Source organism: Carcharhinus amblyrhynchos, chromosome 22 (genome assembly GCF_965287045.1).
Source record: "Carcharhinus amblyrhynchos chromosome 22, sCarAmb.v2.hapA, whole genome shotgun sequence".
Classification (NCBI taxonomy): domain Eukaryota; kingdom Metazoa; phylum Chordata; class Chondrichthyes; order Carcharhiniformes; family Carcharhinidae; genus Carcharhinus; species Carcharhinus amblyrhynchos.
Genome location: NC_137345.1, coordinates 10,847,005 through 10,872,797, shown reverse-complemented (window position 1 = coordinate 10,872,797; position 25,793 = coordinate 10,847,005). Strand labels below are relative to the sequence as shown.

At 47.6% G+C, this 25,793-nt stretch overlaps 1 protein-coding gene across 1 annotated transcript; it reads right to left on the bottom strand.

Annotated features, from left to right (window-relative positions):
* Positions 1 to 8,402: 8,402 nt before the first annotated feature.
* On the bottom strand, positions 8,403 to 24,827 carry LOC145357153 (uncharacterized). Its single transcript, XM_080210310.1, has 5 exons — positions 24,788 to 24,827; positions 19,651 to 19,764; positions 13,709 to 13,844; positions 10,719 to 10,834; positions 8,403 to 8,565 (listed from the first exon to the last, which is right to left on the bottom strand). The coding sequence occupies exons 1-5, from the start codon at positions 24,825 to 24,827 to the stop codon at positions 8,546 to 8,548; spliced, it is 426 nt and encodes a 141-aa protein (XP_080066436.1). The 3' UTR covers positions 8,403 to 8,545.
* Positions 24,828 to 25,793: the final 966 nt, after the last annotated feature.

Genomic DNA, 25,793 nt, shown 5'->3' with positions numbered 1-25,793 from the left:
TGCTGTAAACCTCTATGACTCTATGACAGGGTGAACACGCATTTGATGTTTCCTCTTTCAGAGAATCTAGAAGTTGGATGTCACTGTTTGAATCTAAAGGGTCACGTTTTAAGACAGATGAGGAGAAATTATTCGTGAGTCACTGAAATTTAACATGGCAATAGAGAAAACAATTAATAAGGCAAATGGTATTTTGGCTTTAGTGGCAAGAGGATTTGAGTTTTACAGTAATGATGTCTCAATGCAGAGCCTTGGTGAGGCTGAATCTTGGGTATTTTGTGCAGTCAGAAGAGAAAATGCTAGAAATCCCAGCAGGTCTAGCAGCATCTGTAAGATGAGAAAAGATGTTTCAAGTCCAGATGACTCTTTGTCAAAGCGAAAAGGCAGAGAAAGTGGGAGATATTTATACTGCAGGGTGAGGGAATGAAAGATGAGTCATACCCACAGAAACCAGGGAAAGCAGTTAGTAGTGTCCACAGAGAGATTAAAAGTTATGAATGGCCAAAAGGCAGAGAAGCTGAAATGAAGTTGTTGGGGGGAAGTGGTGGGGAGGAAAATGGATGGGGCAGAGGCCAAAGTTATAAAAAGAGAAGTAGAGGGGGAGAAAGGGGAAGGGAAAAGGGATAAAGTAGGGAGAAAGAGTGGGGGGGGAAGAAAAATTAAGGATGACAATAAAAAAAAGTAAAAAATTAAATAAAATAGAATGATAATAAAGGGGCAGAGCAAATCATCTGAAGTTATTGAATTTGATGTTGAGACCGGAATGCTGTAATGTGCCTTTTGAGGCACAAATGTGTTCCAGGTTCTCTATTTTTCTCTGCAAGCTGCACCATGTGGAAGCCCTTGAGAGTTTTCCCTAAGGTCGAGGTGCGACACAACAGAACTTGTTTGAAACAAGTTGAAAAAAAAACCCAGTTGGTTCCTTGCTGTTGATGAGGAGCTGGTGGTTCTGGGAGGACAGAGCTGCGGCGAGGCAGATAGTGTCAGAGTGCAGAGGCAAAACACAGAAAGAAGCAGAGACTGATTGTTATAGAATGTCATATAGTCCCCACAGTGTAGAAGGAGGCCATCCAGCCCATTGACTCTGCACCGACCATGATCCCACCCAGGCCCTATTCCTGTAAACCCACATACTAACCCTACTAATCCCCCTGACACTAGTGTCAATTTAGCATGGCCAATCAATGTAACCCACACATCTCTGGAACGTGGGATGAAACTGGAACCCCCGGAGGAAACCCATGCAGACAAGGGGAGAATGTGCAAACCCCACACAGACATCAACCCGAGGTCAGAATTGAACCCGGGTCACTGGCCCTCCGAGTGCTACCCACTGTGTCACCAAATAACTTAATTGAATTTTACATTCCACCAGCCCTGACAGTGGGATTTGAGCTCAAGTTCCCAGACCATTAGCCGGATTACTAGCCCAAAACGTTACCCCTACACCACCATCTTCTGAAGATACTGGAGCAGTGGTCAGCTTGCACAATAACAGCCACAGTCTGCAAAACTGTGAGTGCTTCATCTTTAGCTCACTCCAACTGAGTCAGTCGCTGTTTCTGGCCTTCAGGATCGCAGATTGCCAAAAATACTTCTTATGAATATGAAAAATCAATTTAAAAAATTTAATGGACTTACATGATGCAGACAGTAGAATCAAGAGAGCGATTAACTCCATTGTTCTGAGTGTTTCTGGTGGGTAAATTCTCTCTGTCCAGATATTGTACTTCAGCCGTGTTGTCTTTCACTGGGGTAGTTTCGTCAGTTGTGTATGTCATTTCCTTCTTTATATTTCTGTCACATCGACCAGTTCCTCTTTTTCACTGTAGTTGTGGTTGGAGGCCAACTGCAGAATCTGCATCCAGGCTGCTCAATTCCACTGTGTTGTTTTCCAGTCCTGCCGTGCTGGGTCCTGCCCCTGGGGGATGTGGAAGAGCAGGAGAAAGTCCATGGCCATTCAGTAGGACTGGACCATCCCGGTATTCCCGTGCAATCCCATTTGATACTCTCCTGACACATTAACACTTCCGCAGGCTTACCCACACGTTGACCAAAACTTCTATTTTCATCAATCACCATGACAACGGAAACTAAGGAGGTTTTTCTCCTTAACAACAAAATAACCGTCTAATCAAAATTGCCCCCGGATCACTGTCCATCACCACCTCATCTCCCAGAAGAAACCCCTCGTGTGGTCTGTGAAGATTGTTTAGAAGGTGAGATAGAAATTTTGATAATATTAAGGTGAGGAAGACAAAGGGGGCAATTTTACCATTTTGATTCCAAGTGCTGAATCCGAGCGAAATTCAGATCCGACTTGCAAACCCCGTTCTCAGGCGTTACCCCTCCCCCAACACATGCACGTAGCCTGAAAAAAAAGTTGTTAGTGTGAATCGCGCTGTGGGTGGGGCTCATCACGCCCGAAACACTGCTGCTCCAATTGGAGCCTTCAACTGTGAATGCACAGTAAAAAAAAATTGAAAAGCGCCGCATTGCGCCCGGGCCAGTTAATGCCTCCCCCTGACCCCCACAGACATGGCCCCACCCCCACAACATGATGGACCCACTTATCCCCCACTACCCCGCCAGCCAGACCGATCGCGGCTCCCTCTCCCTACCCCCTCACTCACCTCAGGCAGAGTGGCGGTGGACCCCCCCTCGCCACCTCCCCACAACCCCCTCTCTGGTTCCCCTCCACCGATCTCAAGCAGAGTGGCAGCAAGACTCCTCCTTCTCCCTCACTGATCTCAGGCTGAGAGATCTACCCTCCACCCTGCAGGTATCAGGCAGAGTGAGCCCCCTCCCACCTCCCCAACTCGGACCCTCCCGCACAAGGCCCCCACCTCCTCTGGACACCGATGGCCGTGTGACACCTCCCTCCCTCCCTCTCTCTCTCCCCCGCCCCCAGTTACTGAGGCCCTGATCCACCTCCCACCGCCCCCCTCCCCGTCAGCACACCTTGCCTTCCCCTCAATGCTAACAAGCAAACTGCATGGAACTTGCTGGGTTGCTTTGCCAAACTGCCTGCCAGCTGATCTGCCCTAACCAGGGGCAGCTCCAGTAAAAACTGAAGGATGGGCAGACAGGCCCTGCAGGGAGAAAATGAGCTCCCCGATTGTCTGAGGGTGATCTCGGGAGGCAGCTGGGCGCGAGGTGGAGCACCCCCATCCCCCCCCCCCCCCCACCCCACCCCCGGAGATTGCAAACCCAGGCGCTCTGATGACGATAGAGCCTGGGAGGAAGTCACTGCCTCAGTCAGTGCCAGGTCCAGGTGTGAGCACCTGCCCTTCCTACACTCACTTTGAGGCAGCTTCTCAGAGGCACGAGTTTCGGGTGCGAGAGGCAAGGTGTAAGGGAGACGTACGAGGCATGTTTATTTGCACAGAGAGAGTTGTGGATGCCTGGAACTCACTGCCAAAGGAGATTATGGATGCAGATATGAAAGTGAATTTTAAAGGGGAAGCTCTACAGCTATATGAACGGGATGGGAATAGAGGCATATGGCCCCTGGAAGGGTAGGGGCTAGCAAATCAGATGGGAAGCCTGGTCACAGCAAGCTTGGAGGGCCGAAGGGCCTGTTAATGAGATATAATTTTGTTGGTGTTTTGTTCTATGTTCAATGGAGGAATGTGAATCATGTGTTTTGCATCCCAGGTCCCTCTCCTTCCCTGCACTTAACCTTGTGTCCTGTGTTGCAGGGACAGATCTAAACACCCCCTGGGCCTTCGAACCACACGCCCCCGCTGCAGCTCCTGCCCATCCTGATCAAGACAGTGAGTCCTCGGAGGATTTGGGTGAAGGGACCTCAGAGGGTGGCATCATTTATCCATCAGCTTCCACCTCACAACTCACCGTTCCAGATACTGACGCGTCGGTGGGTCCAATTCGTGCTGAGGCTTCTGGGTCACTCTCTGGTGAGCATGAGACATCTGCTGATGTACATCGGATGGAGGAGGGAACGTCTGAGGCCTCTGGTAAGTGGGGGCCTGCCAGAGATGAGGACTCAGCTAGCCCCAGGCTACATGTTGGTCCTCCGAGATCACTTCTCCCTCAGCTGCTGGAGATGCGGCGACAGAGCCAGGGAATGCAGGAGGGGCTGACGGCCACACTGGACCGACTGCGAGGCTGCTGGAAGGAGTCCCAAAGCTTTCAGGTGGACCAGTTATTGCCTGTCTTGTGTGCTTCCCAGGCCAACACTGCAAGAGTGGCACCTGCAGTGGAAAGCCTGGGGCAAGGGATCCTCACTCTGGGTGGCAGTGTCCCAGCGATGGCTGAGTTACAGCAGGCCAAAGCTGAGGGACCGAACAGGCTTCTCGAGATTCTGCGGCCCATGGCTGAGAGGTTCAAGAGTTTGCAGGAGACCCAGTGGGACAGCATGGAGGCTCAGTGAGCCCTGGCAGCAATCCTTGAGATCGTGGCCCAGTCTCAGAAGGCCATGGCTGAGGGCTTGCAGAGCATGTCCCAGTCTCAGGGAGCACTTGCTGTGGCCATTGAGAGATGGCCCCAGACTCAAGTGGCAATCACAGAGGGGTTGACCACCATGGGTAGGACGCAGGTGGTCCTCCAGGACTCCAGGTGATGCCAGAACTTCTGGAGGTCACTGCAGAAGCCCAACTGTCCCATGGAGTGACCCAGGGGCCAACAGGAACCCCAAAGGAGGAGGAAGGGCTCGAGCCTATGCCGGGACCTATAAGCCAGGAGACTGTGGCTGTGGCAACAAGTTCTGACTCCCCTCTTTCCTGACACCAGGGCATCTCCGGGGCAACGGGATGGAGAGGATGTCATGAAACATCTGAGACACCTGGAAGGCAGCTGGGCCCTCAAGGTCCAGGGCCTGCAGAAGATGCCCGCCATGTGTATCACAGGCCACGGGGCGAGGTAGGCTGTTGGCCCCCTCCACCTCCGCTATACATTCTGGGGAGTCACTGAAACGTAGAGGTAGGCCGCGTAAAGTTATGAAGTTGTACTTGCACTGAGATGGCACGGGGAAGGGCTAAACTAGTTAGAAAGAAATGTAAGCCCCTGAGAATTTTCTCTTCACAAGCTTTTCTGTCACAGCAGCTTGTCTAAACACTTTAATTGTAAAGAAATGTTTTTTTTTCAAACACCCACCTGTGACAGTTTTGTCTCGATTATGATTCCTGCCTCATTGATGATCACCCGATGGGTGCCTCACACTGATGTCAGTTGGGGAGGCCCCTCAATGCTGTGTCACTGAGAAAAGGAAGCCATTGGTTTCACAGGCCCCACGAGCGATTCCGTCCTGTTCCCCCATCCCAGAGCCCCGTCTGAGGGTTTCAGATCTCTTCGCCACTACACAGATGTGGGCCCAGTTGCCAGCAGCAACCAAAAGAACAGCTAGATCTGTTGGTTGCATTGCAAAAGGCATCTCGTCACTCTGAAGCGGGAGGGAGGTCGGGGAGGTGGTGGTGGTGATGGTGGGATGTGGTGGGAGCGGTGGAGGATGGGAAGGTGGAGAGGAACAAATGTGTAGGTTATGCAACGCTGCTTGCTCCGAGCACATCCACAATCACAGCCCCCCCCATCCCACAATTCCCCCACCCACATGCTCCCCATAATTGAAGCCCCCACCCCTACTCCCCACAATCACAGCCCCCCCAATTCCCCCAGCCACACGCTCCCCACAGTCACAGCTCCTGCTAAAGTTGAGAGGCTGCAGCAGTGCAGTTTGCAAGGGCTTTGTGCACAGCCTTCAGCTGGAAATGAGCTGAGTGCACTAGGACCCAGCAGCACCACAAGACCCGCGGTCAATGCTGAGACCGGGGTCCGTGCTGCAAGACAAACATCGGAGACCCTGCAGAGAATCTGCCCCCCATCCCCCACCGCACACTCGCAGAGCTGCCACTGACCCAAGACAGAAAATGGCCACAACAAAACTGAGCCTCGGACGCCACGCACTTACCTCCTCCTCTGACTGAGGAAGCCCCAGAATCGGTCTTTATATTGAGCACGGCTGTTTTGCACCGTTTCCCGATTGGCGAGCGCTGTGGTAAAGGGGGAAGTGCTGGTAAAGTTGGGTGGGCGGCCCATTAATTCAATTTAATTGCCTGCAAATGCATTTAAATCACTGTCGCCCCCGTTTCGGGCGCGATGCCGGACGCGGCCATTTTCGGGCCTTGGTAAAGGAGGAATCAGCGCGGGTGCAGACGTGGATCACGCTATTCGCCTCAACCCGAATTTACCAAGTCTTTGCACCCAAAAACAGGCACAGCGCAGTGGTAAAATTGGATCCAAAGTGTGCTTATGACAGGTGTCGGGGGAAAATACAGTTGGGAACCAAGAGGAACACAGGAATAATTATCCAGGCTGTTGGGTAGATGACAAAGGGCCTTCATCTGGTGGAAAACAAGGCAAGGACCACCAAGGAGGCAACAACTCCAAGGAATCTCATGAAACTGAAACCCTTCCTGGGGGTTAGTGAATTATTACAGACATCATAATCAAGAGAGCAATTAACTCCATTGTACTGAGTGTTTCTGGTGGGTGAATTCTCTCTGTCCAGATATTGTACATTAGCCATGCCATCTTTGCACTGCTGCCTCACAGCGCCAGTAAAACGGGTTCAATTCCCGACTCGGGTCACTGTCTGTGTGGAGTCTGCATGTTTTCATAAGAAATAGGAGCAGGAGTAGGCCATCCAGCCCTTCGAGCCTGCCCCGCCATTCAATAAGATCATGGCTGATCTGTCGTGGCTCAGTTCCACTTTCCCGCCCTCTCCCCATAACCCTTAATCCCCTCGCTTATCAAAAACCCATCAACCCGCGTCTTAAAAATATTTAGCGAGGCAGCCTCCACCACTTCAACGGGTAGAGAATTCCAGAGATTCACCACCCTTTGAGTGAAGAAGTTCCTCCTCAACTCCGTTCTAAACCGCCCCCCCCCTTTATCTTGAGGCTATGCCCCCTAGTCCTACTATCCTTTCTGAGCGGGAAAAGTCTCTCCACCTCTATCCTATCCATCCCAATCATCATCTTATACGTCTCAATGAGATCTCCCCTCATTCTTCTAAACTCTAACGAGTACAAGCCTAATCTATTCAGCCTCTCCTCATAGGTCAACCCCCTCAACTCCGGAATCAGCCTAGTAAACCTCCTCTGCACTCCCTCCAAGGCCAAAATATCCTTGCGTAAGTACAGCGCCCAAAACTGCACACAGTACTCCAGCTGCGGCCTCACCAATGCCCTATACAGCCGCAGCAAGACCTCCCTACTTTTATATTCAATCCCCCTCGCGATGAAAGCCAGCATCCCATTCGCCTTCCTGACCACCTGCTGCACCTGCAAGCTGGGTTTTTGCGACTCATGCACAAGGACCCCGAGGTCCCTCTGCACCGTTGCCTGCTGCAGCTTTTCACCACGTAAGTAATAATCCTTCCTACCATTATTCCTACCAAAGTGGACCACCTCGCACTTACCAACATTAAATTCCATTTGTCATTTCCTGGCCCATTCGCCCAGCCTATCTAGATCCTTCTGTAGACTCTCCCCACCCTCCGCACAATTTGCCTTTCCACCAATTTTGGTGTCATCAGCAAATTTCGACACCCTACACTCGGTTCCCTCCTCCAGATCATTTTCCCCATGTCTGCGTGGGTTTCCTCCGGGTGCTCTGTTGCCCTCCCACAGTCCAAAATCATCAATAGATCTCCTTGTGACCTCGTTGAGTTTGAGATCCCCGATTATGTGAATAGAGGCTCACCCAATAGGGAAGGAGCAGTGGCGGGGGGATATAAAACCAACTGGATCCACTCTGATCGTCAGTGAATAGACTCGGGACCGAACTGCGTTCTGCAGCCGTTGAACGGCACTCGATTACCACTGTAAACACAGGGAGATGGAAAACTGGCTTCGCTCAGATTATTTCAATGATGAAGCACTGGGACTGAGCGCGATTCATCCAAGGATATTGAAGGAGGTGAGAGTGGAAATTGCAGGGACATTGGCCATAATCTTCCAATCTCCTCTAGACTGAGAGGAGGTGCCAGAGGACTGGAGAAATACAAATGTCACTTTCTTCTTCAAGAAGTCTCGTAAGGATAATCCCCAACAATTACAAACCAATCAGTTTAACATCAGTATTGGGCAGGTTTCCTGAATAATTATTCGGTGGACAGAACTAAGCGCCATGTGGAGTAATGAAGAATACTGAACCAGCAAGCGAACCCGGGTCCCTGGCACTGTGAGGCAGCAGTGCTAACCGCTGTGCCAATGTGGTGCCGTGCTGCCACTTCATGCAAACTAGGAGCTGCTTATTTTGGTGAATCATTTGCGACAATTACAGAAACAAACTGCTCTTTAATATTAACAAAGCTTATTGTCTTCTTTAACAATAAATGAAGTATTTCACACAATCTCTGGGAATTTTATAAGCTATTTCAAAGTATAAAATTGCATCATGTTGAAAAGTAACTTCTCAAAGCAAATATTCTGGACATTCAGCTCAAGTTTAACGAATCCTCTGACCAGCCTTTGAATGAAGCTCGGATCCATTTGGACTGTGGTTGCTGTTTCGACGTAACCCATCACTTGTTAGCCTGGAGAACTGAATAAGGAGTGAATTTTAACAACTGAACCGTAGCAAATGAATGAATTGAAATTTCAATCGTACTTCGCTCTCCAAAAATGCGCAGGTGAGATGGTGGGTGGGGATATTCTAGCCCGAGTGGTGGGATTTGTCTCTCATAACCTCTAACCCTGGTAGTGTTCAAGTGTCCTGGAGCTTTCTATTCGCCATGTGGTGCCAATGGCACTGGGGCACATCTTGAGCGCCAGCCTGCACAATGCACCCATGTCTGATCCAGGAGTAGTGTTGGGGCTCTCTCTTATCCCTCATTTCAGTCTGTATTTGAATGCAGGCATTAATTTTAGATTGTGGTTTACTGTTGGAGCCGTTCTCCCTTTGGTGCTTTTGAACTTCTTGTTCATAGTAATGTCCCTGGTGTGATTGACAGACATTCTGTCTCTTGAAGGGGACCACAGAAGTTAATGGATGACAAAGCCTGAGATCGTTGCGCAATGTTTCACAATATCGGCGCTTGAAGCGCGACATCAGAAATGGCCCTTGCTGTTCCCATTGATGAAGTATAATGTTACGTTCTGGTTTGTGATGAACTTTCAGGCAAGGGTTTAGTGCTGCTGGAATGGACAGGAGTGCCGTATCGGTCCCTCCAGCCAGGGATCAGGGGAGGGATGCAGACTGTTCCTGACACTGGGGCCCGGAGGCTTCAGAGAGTGGGAGGTGGAGTGGGGGAGGAGGGGCCCAGGCCCAGTGCTTTAAACGGATTCATGCTGAGGGGTGGAGCCTAAACACGCCGGCAAAATTGGCTGCACTGAGATTGGGCTGTCCTCTCAAATATAACCTCCACCTTCTCCCCACCACCAAGGTCTCCAGGGCCCCCACCACCAAACAGACATCAGCGGCATCCCCCTCCGTCATTGGCAGCATCTCTCCTATCTCCCCTGATCTTCACGGCATCCCCACCATTCCCCATATTTGCTCCCCGCCCCTCACCAACCACCACAAGTGATGCTCCCCATAGGTCTTATCCCGGCCCATTTTGAGCGTGACATTGATGACATCGCAAGTGAAAATCAGAAATTGTGATTCTGTTGGCGTTTCAGAGAGCACGGGCTCAAGATCGCCCCCCACCCCCCACCTCCCATGGTCTTCCTGTTGCTACAAACCAAATCTATTGGTGCCAAAGAGATTGGGCGATGGGATGGAGCAGAGAGCTTGTGTTGAACTGAAGGTTCCTGTTAATTAGAACTCTTCACTAAACGAATCGGCCAATTAGGCTGATGTCCCGAGAGACATCAGAGTGCAAAGCTAGCCTGGGGTACGTTCAAGGACAGCTTGTTAACAATTTCTCCCCCAAATCTGTCGGCAAAATCTTTGCTGCTTGACTACAACAACTTCCACTGATCGGGCATTTACATAGCGCCATTAACGTAGTAAAAGTTCCCAGAGTTCAGAGAGAATGCCAGCTGAAGACGAGGCCAGCATTGATGGGGCTAAGTAATAAACAGCAATAGAATGAAAGTGGGAGATCTTAATAGTAACGAAAATGAACCCCCCCCCACCCCCCCACACTGAATCTGTAAGAACTTCAACTGCCAAAAATCTCACAGGCTGCTGAAAAACGCTTTGTTTTATGAAATCTCCACTTCGAGGTAAACATCAACTTCATCAAAGATTTGATTTATTATTATCACATGTATTAGTATACAGTGAAAAGTATTGTTTCCTGCACTCTAGACAGACAAAACACTCTGTTCATCGAGAAGGAAACGAAAGAGTGCAGAATGTAGTGTTGTAGTCATTGCTGGGATGTAGAGAAAGATCAACTTAATGCAAGGTAGGTCCATTCAAAAGTCTGATGGCAGCAGGGAAAAAGCTGTTCTGTCCATACACCTTCGAAAGTAAAAGCAGCATCCAGCGGCCATTTCTTAAAGGCATACTCACGTTACAATGTACACCACTTGTAGACAATGTATACTGATCATAGGGAGTTACTGGAAATCACTAATTCAGCCCATAACTTAATGATGTTATTGTGTTCTGCAATTAATCAGTTACCAACGCAACGAACGTTTTGCATCAACTGCCTTCTTTTGGGCAACTTTCAAAGCGCTTGAGCTTTTTAACTGAATGAAATAATTTTGAATATTAGAATTGTGAGATTTAAAGAATGATACCTGGTTCGCTTGTAAAACGTGTGTACCATGTGACTGACACAGTGCAAACAGGCAGAGTAGCAAAGAGCAGCCAGCGGAATATCGCCCAGAAACCGAGAATCTTCAGCTCACCCTCTCTGATTAAACAAGAAACGACAATTAATCCAGTGGAAAAATGCTTAAACCCCACATTGAGGATTTCAATCACATTCATGCATGAATTCATAGCCTCCCTAGGAATTGCGCAACGTGATACTGAACGCAGCGGGAATTGTGCAAGAATCAGGTGACTTTCCAGCAAGCGCTCATATCGAGGAGGTTTTGAGCTGCCCATAAATACTGGTAAAATCAGACTGGTTTACTGCAAATGAGAGTGAGGAGAGAGTGACTGCCTTTGACATCAAGGCAACATTTGACCGAGTGTGGCATCAAGGAGCTTTAGCAAAACGGGAGCCAATGGGAATTAGGGGGAAATCCCTCTGTTGGTTGGATTCATATCTGGCACATAGGTGTTGTGGTTGTTGGAGATAAATCATCTCAGCTGAAGGACATCTGTACGGGAGTCCCTCAGGGGAGTGTCTGAAGCCTAACCTTCTTCAGCTGCTTCATCAATGATCTTCCTTCCATCATAAGGTCAGGAGTGGGGATGTTCACTGATGATTGTACAATTTTCAGTGCTATTCGCGACGCCTCAGATACTGAAGCAGTCCATGTCCAAATGCAGCAAGACCTGCACAATATCCAGCTTGGCTGACAAGTGGCAAATAACATTCATGCCACACAAATGCCAGGCAATCACCATCCCAAAAACTTATGATCGTTGCCTGACATTCGATGACATTACCATTTTTGAATACCCCATTTTCAATATTCGAATGGTTACCATTGATGTGAAACTGACTTCGACAAGCCATATAAATACTGTGGCGACATGAGCAGGTCAGAGGCTGGCAATCCTGCAGCAAATAACTCACTTCCTGACTCCTCAAAGCCTGTCCATCATTGACGAGGTGCAAGTGAGGAGTGTGATGGAATCATCTCCACTTGTCTGGAGGATTGCAGCTCCAAGAACACTCAAGAAGCTTGACACCATGCTGAAGGGTGGGTGAGTAAATTTGCTGATGACCACCAAGATTGGTGGAGCAGCGGATGAGGTGGAGGGCTCTTGTAGGCTGCAAAGAGACATTGCTAGGATGCAGAGTTGGGAAGATAAATGGCAGATGGAGTTTAACCCTGATTAGCGTGAGGTGATTCATTCGCTGTCTGTGTGGAGTTTGCATGTTCTCCCCGTGTCTCCACGGGCTTCCTCCGGGTGCTCCGGTTTCCTCCCACGGTCCAGAGGTAGTACTATGGGCGAGCACAATTTTGTCTTTTAAAAAGCATTTAGACAGTCAAATGGCTAAATGGGTATGGAGAGATATGGTCCAAATGCAGGCAATTGGGATTTGCTTAGGGAATTAAAACAAAAGGTGGCATGGACAAGTTGGGCTGAAGGGCCTGTTTCCATGCTGTAAACCTCTATGACTCTATGACAAAGTTGAATGCAGATTACAGGGTCAAGGCAGGGTGCTGAGAAATGTGGAGGAACAGAGAGATCTTGGGGTTCATATCTACAGATTTCTGAAGGTTGCCACTCAAGTGGATAGAGCTGTGAAGAAGGCTTATAGTGTGTTAGAATTTGTTAACAGGGGGTTTGAGTTTAAGAGGCGTGGGGTTATGCTGCAACTAAAGTGGATTTTGGTGGGACCACATTTGGAATATTGTGTGCAGTTCTGGTCGCCTCACTATAAGAAGGATGTGGAAGCATTGGAGAGAGTACAGAGGAGATTTACCAGGACGCTGCCTGGTTTGGAGGGTAGGTCATATGAGGAAAGGTTGAAGGAACTGGGGCTATTCTCTTTAGAGCGGAGGAGGATGAGAGGAACTTAATAGAGGTTTATAAGGTGATGAGGGGGATATATAGAGTGGACATGCAGGGACTATTTCCTCGGGTGGATGTAGCTGCTACTCGGGGGCATAGCTGTAAGGTTCATGGTTGGAGTTGGAGGAGGGATGTCAGAGGTAGATTCTTCACTCAGAGAGTGGTTGGGGTGTGAAATGCACTGACTGCTGTAGTGGTGGAGTCGGACACTTTAGGAACTTTCAAGCGGTTATTGGATAGGCACATGGAGCACACCAGAATGATAGGGAGTGGGATAGCTTGATCTTGGGTTTGGACATAGCTCGGCAGAACATCGAGGGCCAGAGGGCCTGTACTGTGCTGTACTGTGCTGTACTGTTCTATGTTCTGCCATCCAGAATAATTCAGCTGGCATAATTACCATCCCTTCCAAAAATGTTTCCTCCCTCCACCCCCAACGAGCAGGCAGCAGTGTGTACCATCTACAAGTCGCTCAGCAAGTTCTTAGCAAAACTCATTGGGCAGCACATTCCAATCTCATGAATTCCACTGTCTAGAAGGATAAGAGCAGTAGATTCACGGGGACAAGAACACCTGGAGGTTGCCCTCCAAGCTGTTCACCACCCTGACTTGGAAGTATATCACTGTACCTTGAAGATCATTGAGTCAAAATCCTGGAGCTCCTTCCCTAATAGTACTGTGGGTGTACCTGCACCACATGGACAGAGTGGTTCAAGAAGGTATGTGTGTGTTTGTGGCACAGTTGCTTGCACCGCTGCCTCATAGCACCAGGGACAAGGTTCAATTCCAGCCCATGGATTTGAACTGTCTATCTGGAGTTTGCATATTCTCTCTGTGTCAGCATGGGTTTCCTCTGGGTACTCTGTTTCTGCCCGCAGTCCAACGATGTGCGGGTTAGATGGATTGGATGTGCTAAATTGCCCCTTAGTATCAGGGAGATTATCAGGGTAAATATGTGGGGTTATGGGGACAGGGCCTGGGAGTTTTGTCAGCGCAGACACGGTAGGCAGAATGGCCTCCTTCTGTACTGGAGGGATTCTATGAATCTAGTATGTACACATATACTGAGTCCATTTTTTTCAGGGCTTACTTGTGAAAGTCATTGATAGGTGAAATGATGAGAGGTGTGGTAACAGAAGCCTTGGTGTTTCCTATTGTGTTGACGAAAGCCTTGGTACTTCCTGCTGCGCTGGTTGTCGGGCTTATTGTTGAAATTTGTGGTTGGCCTAAAAGAGAGGAATTTGTTGAACATTTTGTTGTTAAGAGTACTTTGTATATATGGTGGATTGGGAGGCAGGGAGACTTGGGCAATGGTAGTGGGAGGTGACAAGAGGGTCACCCAATGCATCCCTGATGCCACATGTCATTGGCAGTGGCAGCAACTTCAGTAACACAGCCATCTACTTCCAGTTTAGGGGGGAGACGATGGCCAATGGTATTATCACGAGATTATTAATCCAGCAACTCAGCTAACATTCTGGGGACCCATGATCGAATCCCACCACAGCAGATGGCAGAACTTGAATTCAATAAAAAAAAATCTGGAATTATAATCCAATGATGACCATGAACCTTTAGAGGATGAGAAGGGGGATGTAATAACTGGAAATCAGAAGAGAAAACAGCTGAGGCATTGAACAGATATTTTGTGTCGGTCCTCACGGTGGAAGACACAAATAATATGCCAAAAATTGATGACAGGAAGGCTATGGCAGGTGAGAACCTAGAATCTTTCAATAAGGTGAAAGAGGTAGTGTTGGGCAAGTTATTAGGGCTAAAGTTAGACAAGTCTCCTGGTCCTGATGGAATGTATCCCAGGGCACTGAAAGAGATGGCAGGAGAAATAGCAAGAGCACTACTGGTAATTTAGCAAAATTCGTTGGACTCTGGGGTGGTTCCAGCCGGTTGGAAAACAGCAAATGTGATGCCACTGTTTAAAAAAGGAGGTAGACAAAAGGCGGGTAACTGTGGATTGGTTAGCTTAACTTCTGTAGTAGGGAAAATGCTTGAATCTATTATTAAAGAAGAAATAGTAAGACATCTGGATATAAATTGTCTCATTGGTAAGACACAGCATGTGTTCATGAAGAGAAGATCATGTTTGACTAATTTGATGGAATTCTTTGAGAACATTACATGTGCAGTGGACAATGGGGAACCTGTGGATGTGGTATATCTGGATTTCCAGAAAGCATTTGACAAGGTGCCGCATCAAAGACTGTTGCATAAGATAAAGGTGCACCGTGTTATGGGTAATGTATTAACATGGATAGAAGATTGGTTAACTAACAGAAAGCAAAGAGTGGGGGTAAATGGGTGTTTTTCTGGTTGGTGATCAGTGACTAGTGGTGTGCCTCAGGAATCAGTGTTGGGGCCGCAATTGTTTACGATTTACATGGATGATTCGGAGTTGGGGACCAAATGTAGTGTGTCAAAATTTGCAGATAACACTAAGATGGGTGGCAGAGCAAAGTGTGCAGAGGATGCTGAAAGTCTGCAAAGGGATAGAGATAATCTAAGTGAGTGCGCGAGGGTCTAGCAAATGGAATACAATGTTGGTAAATGAGGTCATCTATTTTGGTAGGAATAACAGCAAAATGGACTATTATCTAAATGGTCAAAAATTGCAGCATGCTACTGTGCAGAGGGACCTGGATGTCCTTATGCAGGAATCTCAAGGAGTTGGTTTGCAGGTGCAGCAGGTAATTAAGAAGGCAAATGGAATTTTGTCCTTCATTGCTAGAGGGATGGAGTTTAAAAAGAACAAGGTCATGTTGCAGCTGCGTAAGGTGCTGGTGAGGCCACCCTGGAGTACTGTGTACAGTTTTGGTCTCCTTACTTGAAAAAGGATATACCGGCACTGGAGGGGGTGCAGAGGAGATTCACTGATTCGGAGTTGAGAGGGTTGGCTTATGAGGAGAGACTGAGTAGATTGGGGCTATACTCATTGGAATTCAGAAGAATGAGGGGAAATCTTATAGAAATATATAAGACTATGAAGGGAATAGATCAGATAGAAGCAGGGAATTTGTTTCCACTGGTGGGTGAAATTAGACGAAGGGGCATAGCCTCAAAATAAGGGGAAGCAGATTTAGGACTGAGTTGAGGAGGAATTTTGTCAGTGTTGGGACTGTAATTGTTTACGATTTACATAGATGATTTGGAGTTGGGGACCAAGTTTAGTGTGTCAAAATTTGCAGATAACACTAAGACAGGTGGCAGAGCAAAGTGTGAATCTGTGGAATTCCCTGACCAGTGAAGCATTGAATGTTTTTAAGGCAAGATAGATAAATTTTTGAAAGGTAAAGGAATTAAGGGTTATAGTGAGCGAGCGGGAATTTGGATCTGAGTCCATGGAAAGATCAGCCACGATCTTATTGAATGGCAGGGCAGACTTGAGGGGCCAGATGACCTACTCCTGCTCCTAGTTCTTATGTTCTTATAAAGAACAAAGAACAACACGGCACGGGAAACAGGCCCTTTGGCCCAACGAGCCCGCACTGCCATTTTAACATTGTGCTTTCCCTCTTCCACCCTTGACCCATGTCTATGCTTATGGCACCCACATTGGAAACCAGACTGAGGGGAGAATAGTTTTGGGACAATTTGTTACAACAATCAGCATAAGAGCACATCTTTGTTCTTATGAAACCATTATCGATTATTGGAAGAACCAATCTGGTTCACCAATGTCCTTAGGAAATCTGCTGTTTTTACCTGGTCTGGTCTGTAATTAGTCTTCAGAGACAGAAGACCCTTCACCAAAATCAGAGCCACAGCAATGTGGTTGACTCTCAAATGCCCTCGTGCAACTAGAGATGGACAATAAATGCTGGCCAGCCAGTGACGTCCATGGACAACAAATGGATAAAAATTAGATGGCAGGTTTTTAAAATTCTTTTTCGGTATGTGAGTATCAGGGGCAAGGTCAGTTTTCTGTTGTCCATTCCTAATTTCCCTTGAACTGAATGGTTTACTGGGCCATTTCAGGAAGCAGTTAGGAGTCAATCACATTACTGTGGTTTTGGAGTAAGATGTAAGTGTGGCAGTGAACCAGAAATTCACAGGATGCTGCCTGGGATGGAATATCTACGTTATGATGAGAGGTTGGATAGACTTGAGGTTATTTTCCTTGGAGAACAGAAGACTGAGAAGGAGACCCAATCGAGGTGTACAAGATTATGAGAGACATGGAGAGAATGGATAGGGAGAAGGTGTTCCCCTCAGTTGAAGGGTCACTCATGAGCAGCCCAAATTCAAGGTGAGGGGCAGGAGGTTTAGGTGGGATGTGAGATAAAACCACCCGAGGGTGGTGATAGTCTGGAATATGCTGCCTGGGAGGGTGGTAGAAGTGGGTTGCCTCACATCCTTTAAAAAGTATCTAGATTGTGCACATCACAACATTCAGGGCTATGGGCCAAGTGCAGGCAGATGGGATGAGGTGGGAAGTCAGGTGTTTCTCACGTGTCGATACAGATTCGATGGGCCAAAGGGCCTCTTCCGCGCTGTCTGATTCCATGAACCAGATGGGATTTTGCAACATTTGATGAGAGTTGTCATGGTCACCATTTTATAATCCAGATTTATTAATTGAATTTAAATTGTATCAGGTGCTGTGGTTTGATTTGAACCCATATCTTCAGGGCAATATTCTGGGCCACTGGATCACCAGCTCAATGAGATTCTAACTCTTTTGTATAAATCAATTTAACTGATTTAAATGAACTGAGGGACAAAGTAAAAGTGTCAGTCCCTTAAAGGGTTAAAGTAAAGTGCTAACCACTGTGTCACTGTACAGCCTTAAGTGAAAACAAAACACAAATGTAACTTAAAACATCAAACTTAAATGTAATTAAAGGGTCAATGAGGCACTCCAGTCCCCACGGTACCCAAGGGACATGGAACGCCTTGATGGTTCCCCGGATCACTGCATACTCCCTCTCCAGGGAGACCGGGCTGTGAATGCAGCCACAGTAAAGCGGCAGGTAGTCAGGCCGGATGACCCTGATGATGTGGGCGGCATGGTAGCACAGTGGGCTAGTACTGCTACTTCACGGCTCCAGGGTCCTGGGTTCAATTCCTGGCTCAGGTCACTGTCTGTGTGGAGTTTGCACATTCTCCCCGTATCTGCATGGGTTTCCTACAGGTACTCCAGTTTCCTCCCACAGTCCAAAGATGTGTGGGTTAGGTTGCTAAGAATATGCCCCTTAGTGTCCAGGGATGCGCAGGTTAGAGGGATTAGTGGGTATAATATGTATGGATATGGGGGTAGGGCCTGGTTGGGATTGTGTTCGGTGCAGACTCAATGGGCCGAAGGACCTCTTTCTGCACTGTCTGGTTTCTGTGATTCTATGACCCCCTTTGTCACTTGCTGCCTGGACTTGTTGTGGGCAAGTTTGGCCAGGCCCAGGAGGAGGTTCTCCTCCTTCTTCCCTGCCCCTCCCCGCACTGGGTGCCTGTAGATCAGGAGCATGGGGCTGAAGTGCAAACAAAACTGTAACAAAAGATTTTTTTAATGACTAAATAGGAAATGCAGTCTGAAGCATCCTTTCAATGCATGGTCCTTAAAGCCACACAAAGGACAAGCATCTTGGGAGTCCATGAACTGATGCAGTCTAAGGTTGTGTGGGTCTGCTACATGTGGCACCCTCCACCTCAGGTCACCAGTGTTAAGGGAGGACTGCTTCAGAGAGCGACCTCCACTGGGAACCTCCAGTCTGATTGCAACTCTTTTGTATAAACCATACAATATAGAACATTAGAACATAGAACATTACAGCGCAGTACAGGCCCTTCGGCCCTCAATGTTGCGCCGACCAGTGGAACCAATCTAATGACCCTCTAACCTAAACTGTTCCAATGTTATCCATACGCCTATCCACTGACCATTTGAATGCCCTTAAAGTTGGCGAGTCCACAACTGCTGCAGGCAGGGCATTCCATGCCCTTACTACCCTCTGAGTAAAGAACCTACCTCTGACATCTGTCCTATAACTACCACCCCTTAATTTAAAGCTATGTCCCCTCGTGTTAGCCATCACCATCCGAGGAAAAAGACTCTCAATTAAACCAAATCAAACAAACTGCGGGAGAAAGTAAAGAGGGCAGCATCTTGAGAGGGATACTGCCTTCAACAAAAACCAAAACACAAATTAAACTTAAAACATTCAACTAAAATGTGATTAAAGGGGTCAATCAGGCACCCCAGTCCCTGCGGTGCCCAACGAGCACGGAAAGCCTCGATGTGTCTGTGAACACTGCATGCTTCCTCTCGAGGGATAACCAGCCGTGGATATAACAGTAGTAGAGGGGCAGACAGTCAGGTCGGAGACCCCCTTGTTTGCCTGCTCCAGTGAGATTCCAACTGTGCCACGGCCTCTCTGCAATTAAACCAATTAATTGTCCACAACTCCAATCAGCAATTTTCTGACATTGGAAGCAGCTGCTAACACATTTCAGATTTCTGGATAAACCCTGCTGCTGTCCCAGTTGTTTCACTGGAAGGGGAGGCCTCCTCCATGGCCCGTGGAGATGGCCCCCAATCAGTAATGATCCCTTCCATGCTAGGGTGTTCCTGACGGAGTGTGCATTCCCCGGATTACTGAGGCCTGCCCACTAGGTTAAAGAAAATCTTTTCTTTGATGGTGCCTCAGCGGGGAGTCACTTCCCCTTCCTCCGGGAGCCTCAGCAGTGGCCATGGGAATTGTGACACTGCCAAGGTTAAGCTGATCCGCTGATTGGACAGGTGGGATTTCTGATTTCAAAATGTTTAAATTTAGATAGAATAAATTCAACAGAAATGTGTTAGCATCTTACCTTGAGAAACTTTCAAGTTAATATAAATCTTTTCATTAAATTCAAATGTTGATGTTACTATCACACAAATGTATTTTCCTTCATCACTCTTCTTTAGATTATCCATGGTTATTGAAAATATCCCTTGTGTTTTGTTATCAGTCAGTGATATTCTTCCTTCTTTCGGTTTTTCAGTAGAAACCACAACGGAACATTTATGCACGTAGGAAAAATCACCTTTGCACCATTGTTTAACATTGTCCTTGTATTTCAGATCATACTGACAGTTCACAGTGACTGATCCTCCTAATTGTCCTTGAACCTCCTTGGGTCCAGTTAATTGACATGAACCTATAAGGATATTAATGAGGAAAGGTTATTAATAGCTCGGACTGAATCAAGTAAATAATAACCTAGTAGACACTCCCGTTTCATTGCTGTAACAATCTCCTTTGCAATGATGGATCAAATTACTTTGTTAAGATCAAATTCCTTGTGCTGCTTCATTTCACCAACACACGTTCAAAACACTGCACAAACACAGGCCAGAGTTTTATGTTGCTCGCCATGGATGCGCACTCGACCACTGAGCCTGAGCACACACCAGTGGGAGAGAGACTGCAGCCTGAGTGAGATTTCAGCCAGAGTGAGGGTATGGGGAATTTGGAGCTGAGTGGGGATTTGGCGCAGAGGGGAAAGAGGTGCTTGTCTTTGGGTGGATCGAAGACATGGACCTGTGAGGGAGACTCAATGGCAAGTGAGGGGTAAAAAGAAATCGAACCATGTCATAGAGCAAACAGGCAAGAGTGGGGCCTGACTTCAGAAGTGGACAGAGTGGGATAGAGTCGGACCTGAGACAGTAAGGGATTCTGATTGTGAGTGTTTCAACTGGGGGGATCTGAAAAGTAACTTCAGAGTAAGGCTGTGATTTGATTAGCTTATCGGGAATCTGCTAAATTTGAATCTGTGTTAAATTGCTGGTTATAAGTTGCATTCAGATTGAGATAATAAGCAGAGATATGAAAACAGTTAAAAAATTAAAAAAAACACAAATTCAAAACTAATTAAATAAAATATGGGTGAAGGGTCAGGTGATGTGCTGTTCCTGCATGATGTGGGAGCTGGTGGTTCCCAGTGATCACATCTGTAGTAAATGTTGGTTGCTCGAGCAACTCCAAATCAGCGTTGATGAGCTGGATTCTGAGCTTCGGATGCTGCAACACATCAGGGAGGGGGAAGGTTACCTGGGTGCCGTGTTTCAGGAGTCAGTCACACCCCTTAGACAAACTAACTTGAATTCAGCCACCGGTCAGGGAGAGAAGAGTGTGGCTGTGAGTGAGGAAGGTAAAGGGATCCAGGAGGTCGGGTTGCAGGAGCCTCAGCCCTTGTCCTTATCCAACAGGTCCCAGATTCTTGCTCCCTGTGTGATGGAAATGGGGACTGTAGGGAGGATGAGCCAACTGAGCGCAACACTTTGGTTCAGGGAGCCATTCAGGTGGTGGGAGAGAAAAGAAATGTAGTTGTAATTGGGGATAGTATAGTAAGGGACATTGACACTGTTTTCTGTGACCAGGATCGAGTGTCCCGAAGGTTATGTTGCCTACCTGGTGCTTGGGTTCGGGATATCTCATCTGAGCTGCAGAGGAACTTGTAGTGAGAGGGTAAAGATCCAGTTGTTGTAGTCCATGAGGGCACAAATGAGATAGACAAAACAAGGGCAGCGGTTCTGGTAAGGGAGTATGAACAGCTAGAAGCTCAATTCAAAAGCAGAACCAAAAAGGTACTAATCTCTGGATTACTACGTGAGCCACAAGCTTACTGGCACAGGCTCCAATTAGCAGGTAAATGCATGGCTTAAAGATTGGTGTGGGGAGGAATGGGTTTGAGTTAATGGGACATTGGCGCCAGTATTGGGGGAGAAGGAACCTGTTCCACTGGGACTGAATCATTCAGGGACCAGAGTCCGAGTGAACTGCATAACGAGGGCTGTAAATAGGGCTTTAAACTGAATGGTGGGGGGAGGGTTCACTTGTAGAGGAAATTAGAAAACCCAAATTAAAGGAGGAGGTAAGAGTGCAGGTTCGCGATGTGGCGGATGGTTACCAGACAATAATAGTGAGGGACGGAACGGGTGAAAGTCTTTATGCAGCAAGGAATTATAAAAGAGTCGGGAAATTTACCAGCAGAACAAATTTAAAAGCTTTGTATCTAAACGCACAAAGCACTTGGAATAAAATTAATGAGTTAATGTTGGAAATAGAAGCAGAAGGGTATGATTTGGTGGCGATTACTGAGACATGGTTACAAGGAGACCAGGTCTGGGAATTGAACATCCAAGGGCACTCAGCATTTTGGAAAGATAGACTGAAAGGAAAAGGAGGTGGAGAAGTTTTTCTGGTGAAGAGAGGGATCAGTGCAGCATGAGAAATGACATAAGCACCGGAGATCAAGATGTGAAATAGTAAAGGGAAGAAGTAAGGTAGGAGTAATCTAAAGGTCCCAGTAGTTCCTCAGTGGGGCGCAATATAAACCAGGAAATACTGGGGGCTTGGAAGCATGGTACGGCAGTAATGATGGATGATTTTAATATGCACATTGTGTTTGAATGTGCTGCCCAGACACTCTTTCCATTGCTATTTATTTTTCGGTGATCTGCAGTTCCCTGAAGCAACTCCAGACCGGCCATCCCCCTGAAGGAGCGCATTGCAAATATCAGCCCGCACCCTCCCTGTTATCAGCTTCTGTCTTCTTCCTGCCCTCCCTGTCAGGGCTGTGCCTTTACATGTGTGTGTTTCACACTGGCTGACTCTTATTGGCCAACCAATGTGAAATTACGTTGACTGCAGCTGAGAACGTGACTTACGTCCAGGCCCAGTGAGCCCGATGGGTGGACAATTGAGGCCACAGTTTTTGTACCAAATGTCCCCAACAGGCAGCCCTCGGATTATCTGATGTGAGCTTTTCGTGGGACCAGATTCCGCCAAATCAGATCATTCCTTAGAGATCCATAAAATAATGAGGGGCACAGATCAGCTAGGTAGTCAATATCTTTTCCCAAAGGGAGGGGATTCGAAAACTAGAAGGCAGAAGTTTAAAGTGAGAGGGGAGAGATACAAAAGGGTCCAGAGGGACAAATTTTTTCACACAGAGGGTGGTGAGTGTCTGGAAGAAGCTGCCAGACGTAGTAGTAGAGGTGAGGACAATTTTGTCTTTCAAAAAACATTTGGATAGTTACATGGGTTAGATGGATATAGAGGGATATGGACCAAACATGGGCAACTGGGACTACTTAGTTTAAAAAAAAGACAAGTTGGGCCGAAGGACCTGCCTCCGTGCTGTAAACCTCTATGACTCTATGACAGGGTGAACACGCATTTGATGTTTCCTCTTTCAGAGAATCTAGAAGTTGGATGTCACTGTTTGAATCTAAAGGGTCACGTTTTAAGACAGATGAGGAGAAATTATTCGTGAGTCACTGAAATTTAACATGGCAATAGAGAAAACAATTAATAAGGCAAATGGTATTTTGGCTTTAGTGGCAAGAGGATTTGGGTTTTACAGTAATGATGTCTCAATGCAGAGCCTTGGTGAGGCTGAATCTTGGGTATTTTGTGCAGTCAGAAGAGAAAATGCTGGAAATCCCAGCAGGTCTAGCAGCATCTGTAAGATGAGAAAAGATGTTTCAAGTCCAGATGACTCTTTGTCAAAGCGAAAAGGCAGAGAAAGTGGGAGATATTTATACTGCAGGGTGAGGGAATGAAAGATGAGTCATACCCACAGAAACCAGGGAAAGCAGTTAGTAGTGTCCACAGAGAGATTAAAAGTTATGAATGGCCAAAAGGCAGAAAAGCTGAAATGAAGTTGTTGGGGGGAAGTGGTGGGGAGGAAAATGGATGGGGCAGAGGTCAAAGTTATAAAAAGAGAAGTAGAGGGGGAGAAAGGGGAAGGGAAAAGGGATAAAGTAGGGAGAAAGAGTGGGGGGGGAAGAAAAATTAAGGATGACAATAAAAAAAAGTAAAAAATTAAATAAAATAGAATGATAATAAAGGGGCAGAGCAAATCATCTGAAGTTATTGAATTTGATGTTGAGACCGGAATGCTGTAATGTGCCTTTTGAGGCACAAATGTGTTCCAGGTTCTCTATTTTTCTCTGCAAGCTGCACCATGTGGAAGCCCTTGAGAGTTTTCCCTAAGGTCGAGGTGCGACACAACAGAACTTGTTTGAAACAAGTTGAAAAAAAAACCCAGTTGGTTCCTTGCTGTTGATGAGGAGCTGGTGTTTCTGGGAGGACAGATCTGCGGCGAGGCAGATAGTGTCAGAGTGCAGAGGCAAAGCACAGAAAGAAGCAGAGACTGATTGTTATAGAATGTCATATAGTCCCCACAGTGTAGAAGGAGGCCATCCAGCCCATTGACTCTGCACCGACCATGATCCCACCCAAGCCCTATTCCTGTAAACCCACATACTAACCCTACTAATCCCCCTGACACTAGTGTCAATTTAGCATGGCCAATCAATGTAACCCACACATCTCTGGAACGTGGGATGAAACTGGAACCCCCGGAGGAAACCCATGCAGACAGGGGAGAATGTGCAAACCCCACACAGACATCAACCCGAGGTCAGAATTGAACCCGGGTCACTGGCCCTCTGAGTGCTACCCACTGTGTCACCGAATAACTTAATTGAATTTTACATTCCACCAGCCCTGACAGTGGGATTTGAGCTCAAGTTCCCAGACCATTAGCCGGATTACTAGCCCAAAACGTTACCCCTACACCACCATCTTCTGAAGATACTGGAGCAGTGGTCGGCTTGCACAATAACAGCCACAGTCTGCAAAACCGTGAGTGCTTCATCTTTAGCTCACTCCAACTGAGTCAGTTGCTGTTTCTGGTCTTCAGGATCGCAGATTGCCAAAAATACTTCTTATGAATATGAGAAATCAATTTAAAAAATTTAACGGACTTACTTGATGCAGACATTAGAATCAAGAGAGCGATTAACTCCATTGTTCTGAATGTTTCTGGTGTGTGAATTCTCTCTGTCCAGATATTGTACTTCAGCCGTGCTGTCTTTCACTGGGGTAGTTTCGTCAGTTGTGTATGTCATTTCCTTCTTTATATTTCTGTCACATCGACCAGTTCCTCTTTTTCACTGTAGTTGTGGTTGGAGGCCAACTGCAGAATCTGCATCCAGGTTGCTCAATTCCACTGTGTTGTTTTCCAGTCCCGCCGTGCTGGGTCCTGCCCCCGGGGGATGTGGAAGAGTAGGAGAAAGTCCATGGCCCTTCAGTAGGACTGGGCCAATCCGGTATTCCCGTGCAATCCCATTTGATACTCTCCTGACACATTAACACTTCCACAGGCTTACCCACACGTTGACCAAAACTTCTATTTTCATCAATCACCATGACAACGGAAACTAAGGAGGTTTTTCTCCTTAACAACAAAATAACCGTCTAATCAAAATTGCCCCCGGATCACTGTCCATCACCACCTCATCTCCCAGAAGAAACCCCTCGTGGTCTGTGAAGATTGTTTAGAAGGTGAGATAGAAATTTTGATAATATTAAGGTGAGGAAGACAAAGGGGGCAATTTTACCATTTTGATTCCAAGTGCTGAATCCGAGCGAAATTCAGATCCGACTTGTAAACCCCGTTCTCAGGCGTTACCCCTCCCCCAACACATGCACGTAGCCTGAAACAAAGTTGTTAGTGTGAATCGCGCTGTGGGTGGGGCTCATCACGCCCGAAACACTGCTGCTCCAATTGGAGCCTTCAACTGCGAATGCACAGTAAAAAAAAATTGAAAAGCGCCGCATTGCGCCCGGGCTGGTTAATGCCTCCCCCTGGCCTCCACAGACATAGCCCCACCCCCACAACATGATGGACCCACTTATCCCCCACTACCCCGCCAGGCAGACCGATCGCGGCCCCCTCTCCCTACCCCCTCACTCACCTCAGGCAGAGTGGCGGTGGACCCCCCCCTCGCCACCTCCCCACCTCCCCACAACCCCCTCTCTGGTTCCCCTCCACCGATCTCAAGCAGAGTGGCAGCAAGACTCCTCCTTCTCCCTCACTGATCTCAGGCTGAGAGATCTACCCTCCACCCTGCAGGTATCAGGCAGAGTGAGCCCCCTCCCACCTCCCCAACTCGGACCCTCCCGCACAAGGCCCCCACCTCCTCCGGACACCGATGGCTGTGTGACACCTCCCTCCCTCTCTCTCTCCCCCGTCCCCAGTTACTGAGACCCTGATCCACCTCCCACCACCCCCCTCCCCGTCAGCACACCTTGCCTTCCCCTCAATGCTAACAAGCAAACTGCATGGAACTTGCTGGGTTGCTTTGCCAAACTGCCTGCCAGCTGATCTGCCGT

What these genes read in the sequence shown, in the direction of transcription:
- LOC145357153 (XM_080210310.1), bottom strand. Translation starts at nt 24,827, where the DNA reads ATGGTGATTGATGAAAATAGAAGTTTTGGTCAACGTGTGG. An exon ending in AAGTTTTGGTCAACGTGTGG is followed by an intron (nt 19,765 to 24,787) that starts GTAAGCCTGTGG and finishes ATATCCTTATAG; the next exon opens with GTTCATGTCAATTAACTGGA. An exon ending in TGTTAAACAATGGTGCAAAG is followed by an intron (nt 13,845 to 19,650) that starts GTGATTTTTCCT and finishes CCTCTCTTTTAG; the next exon opens with GCCAACCACAAATTTCAACA.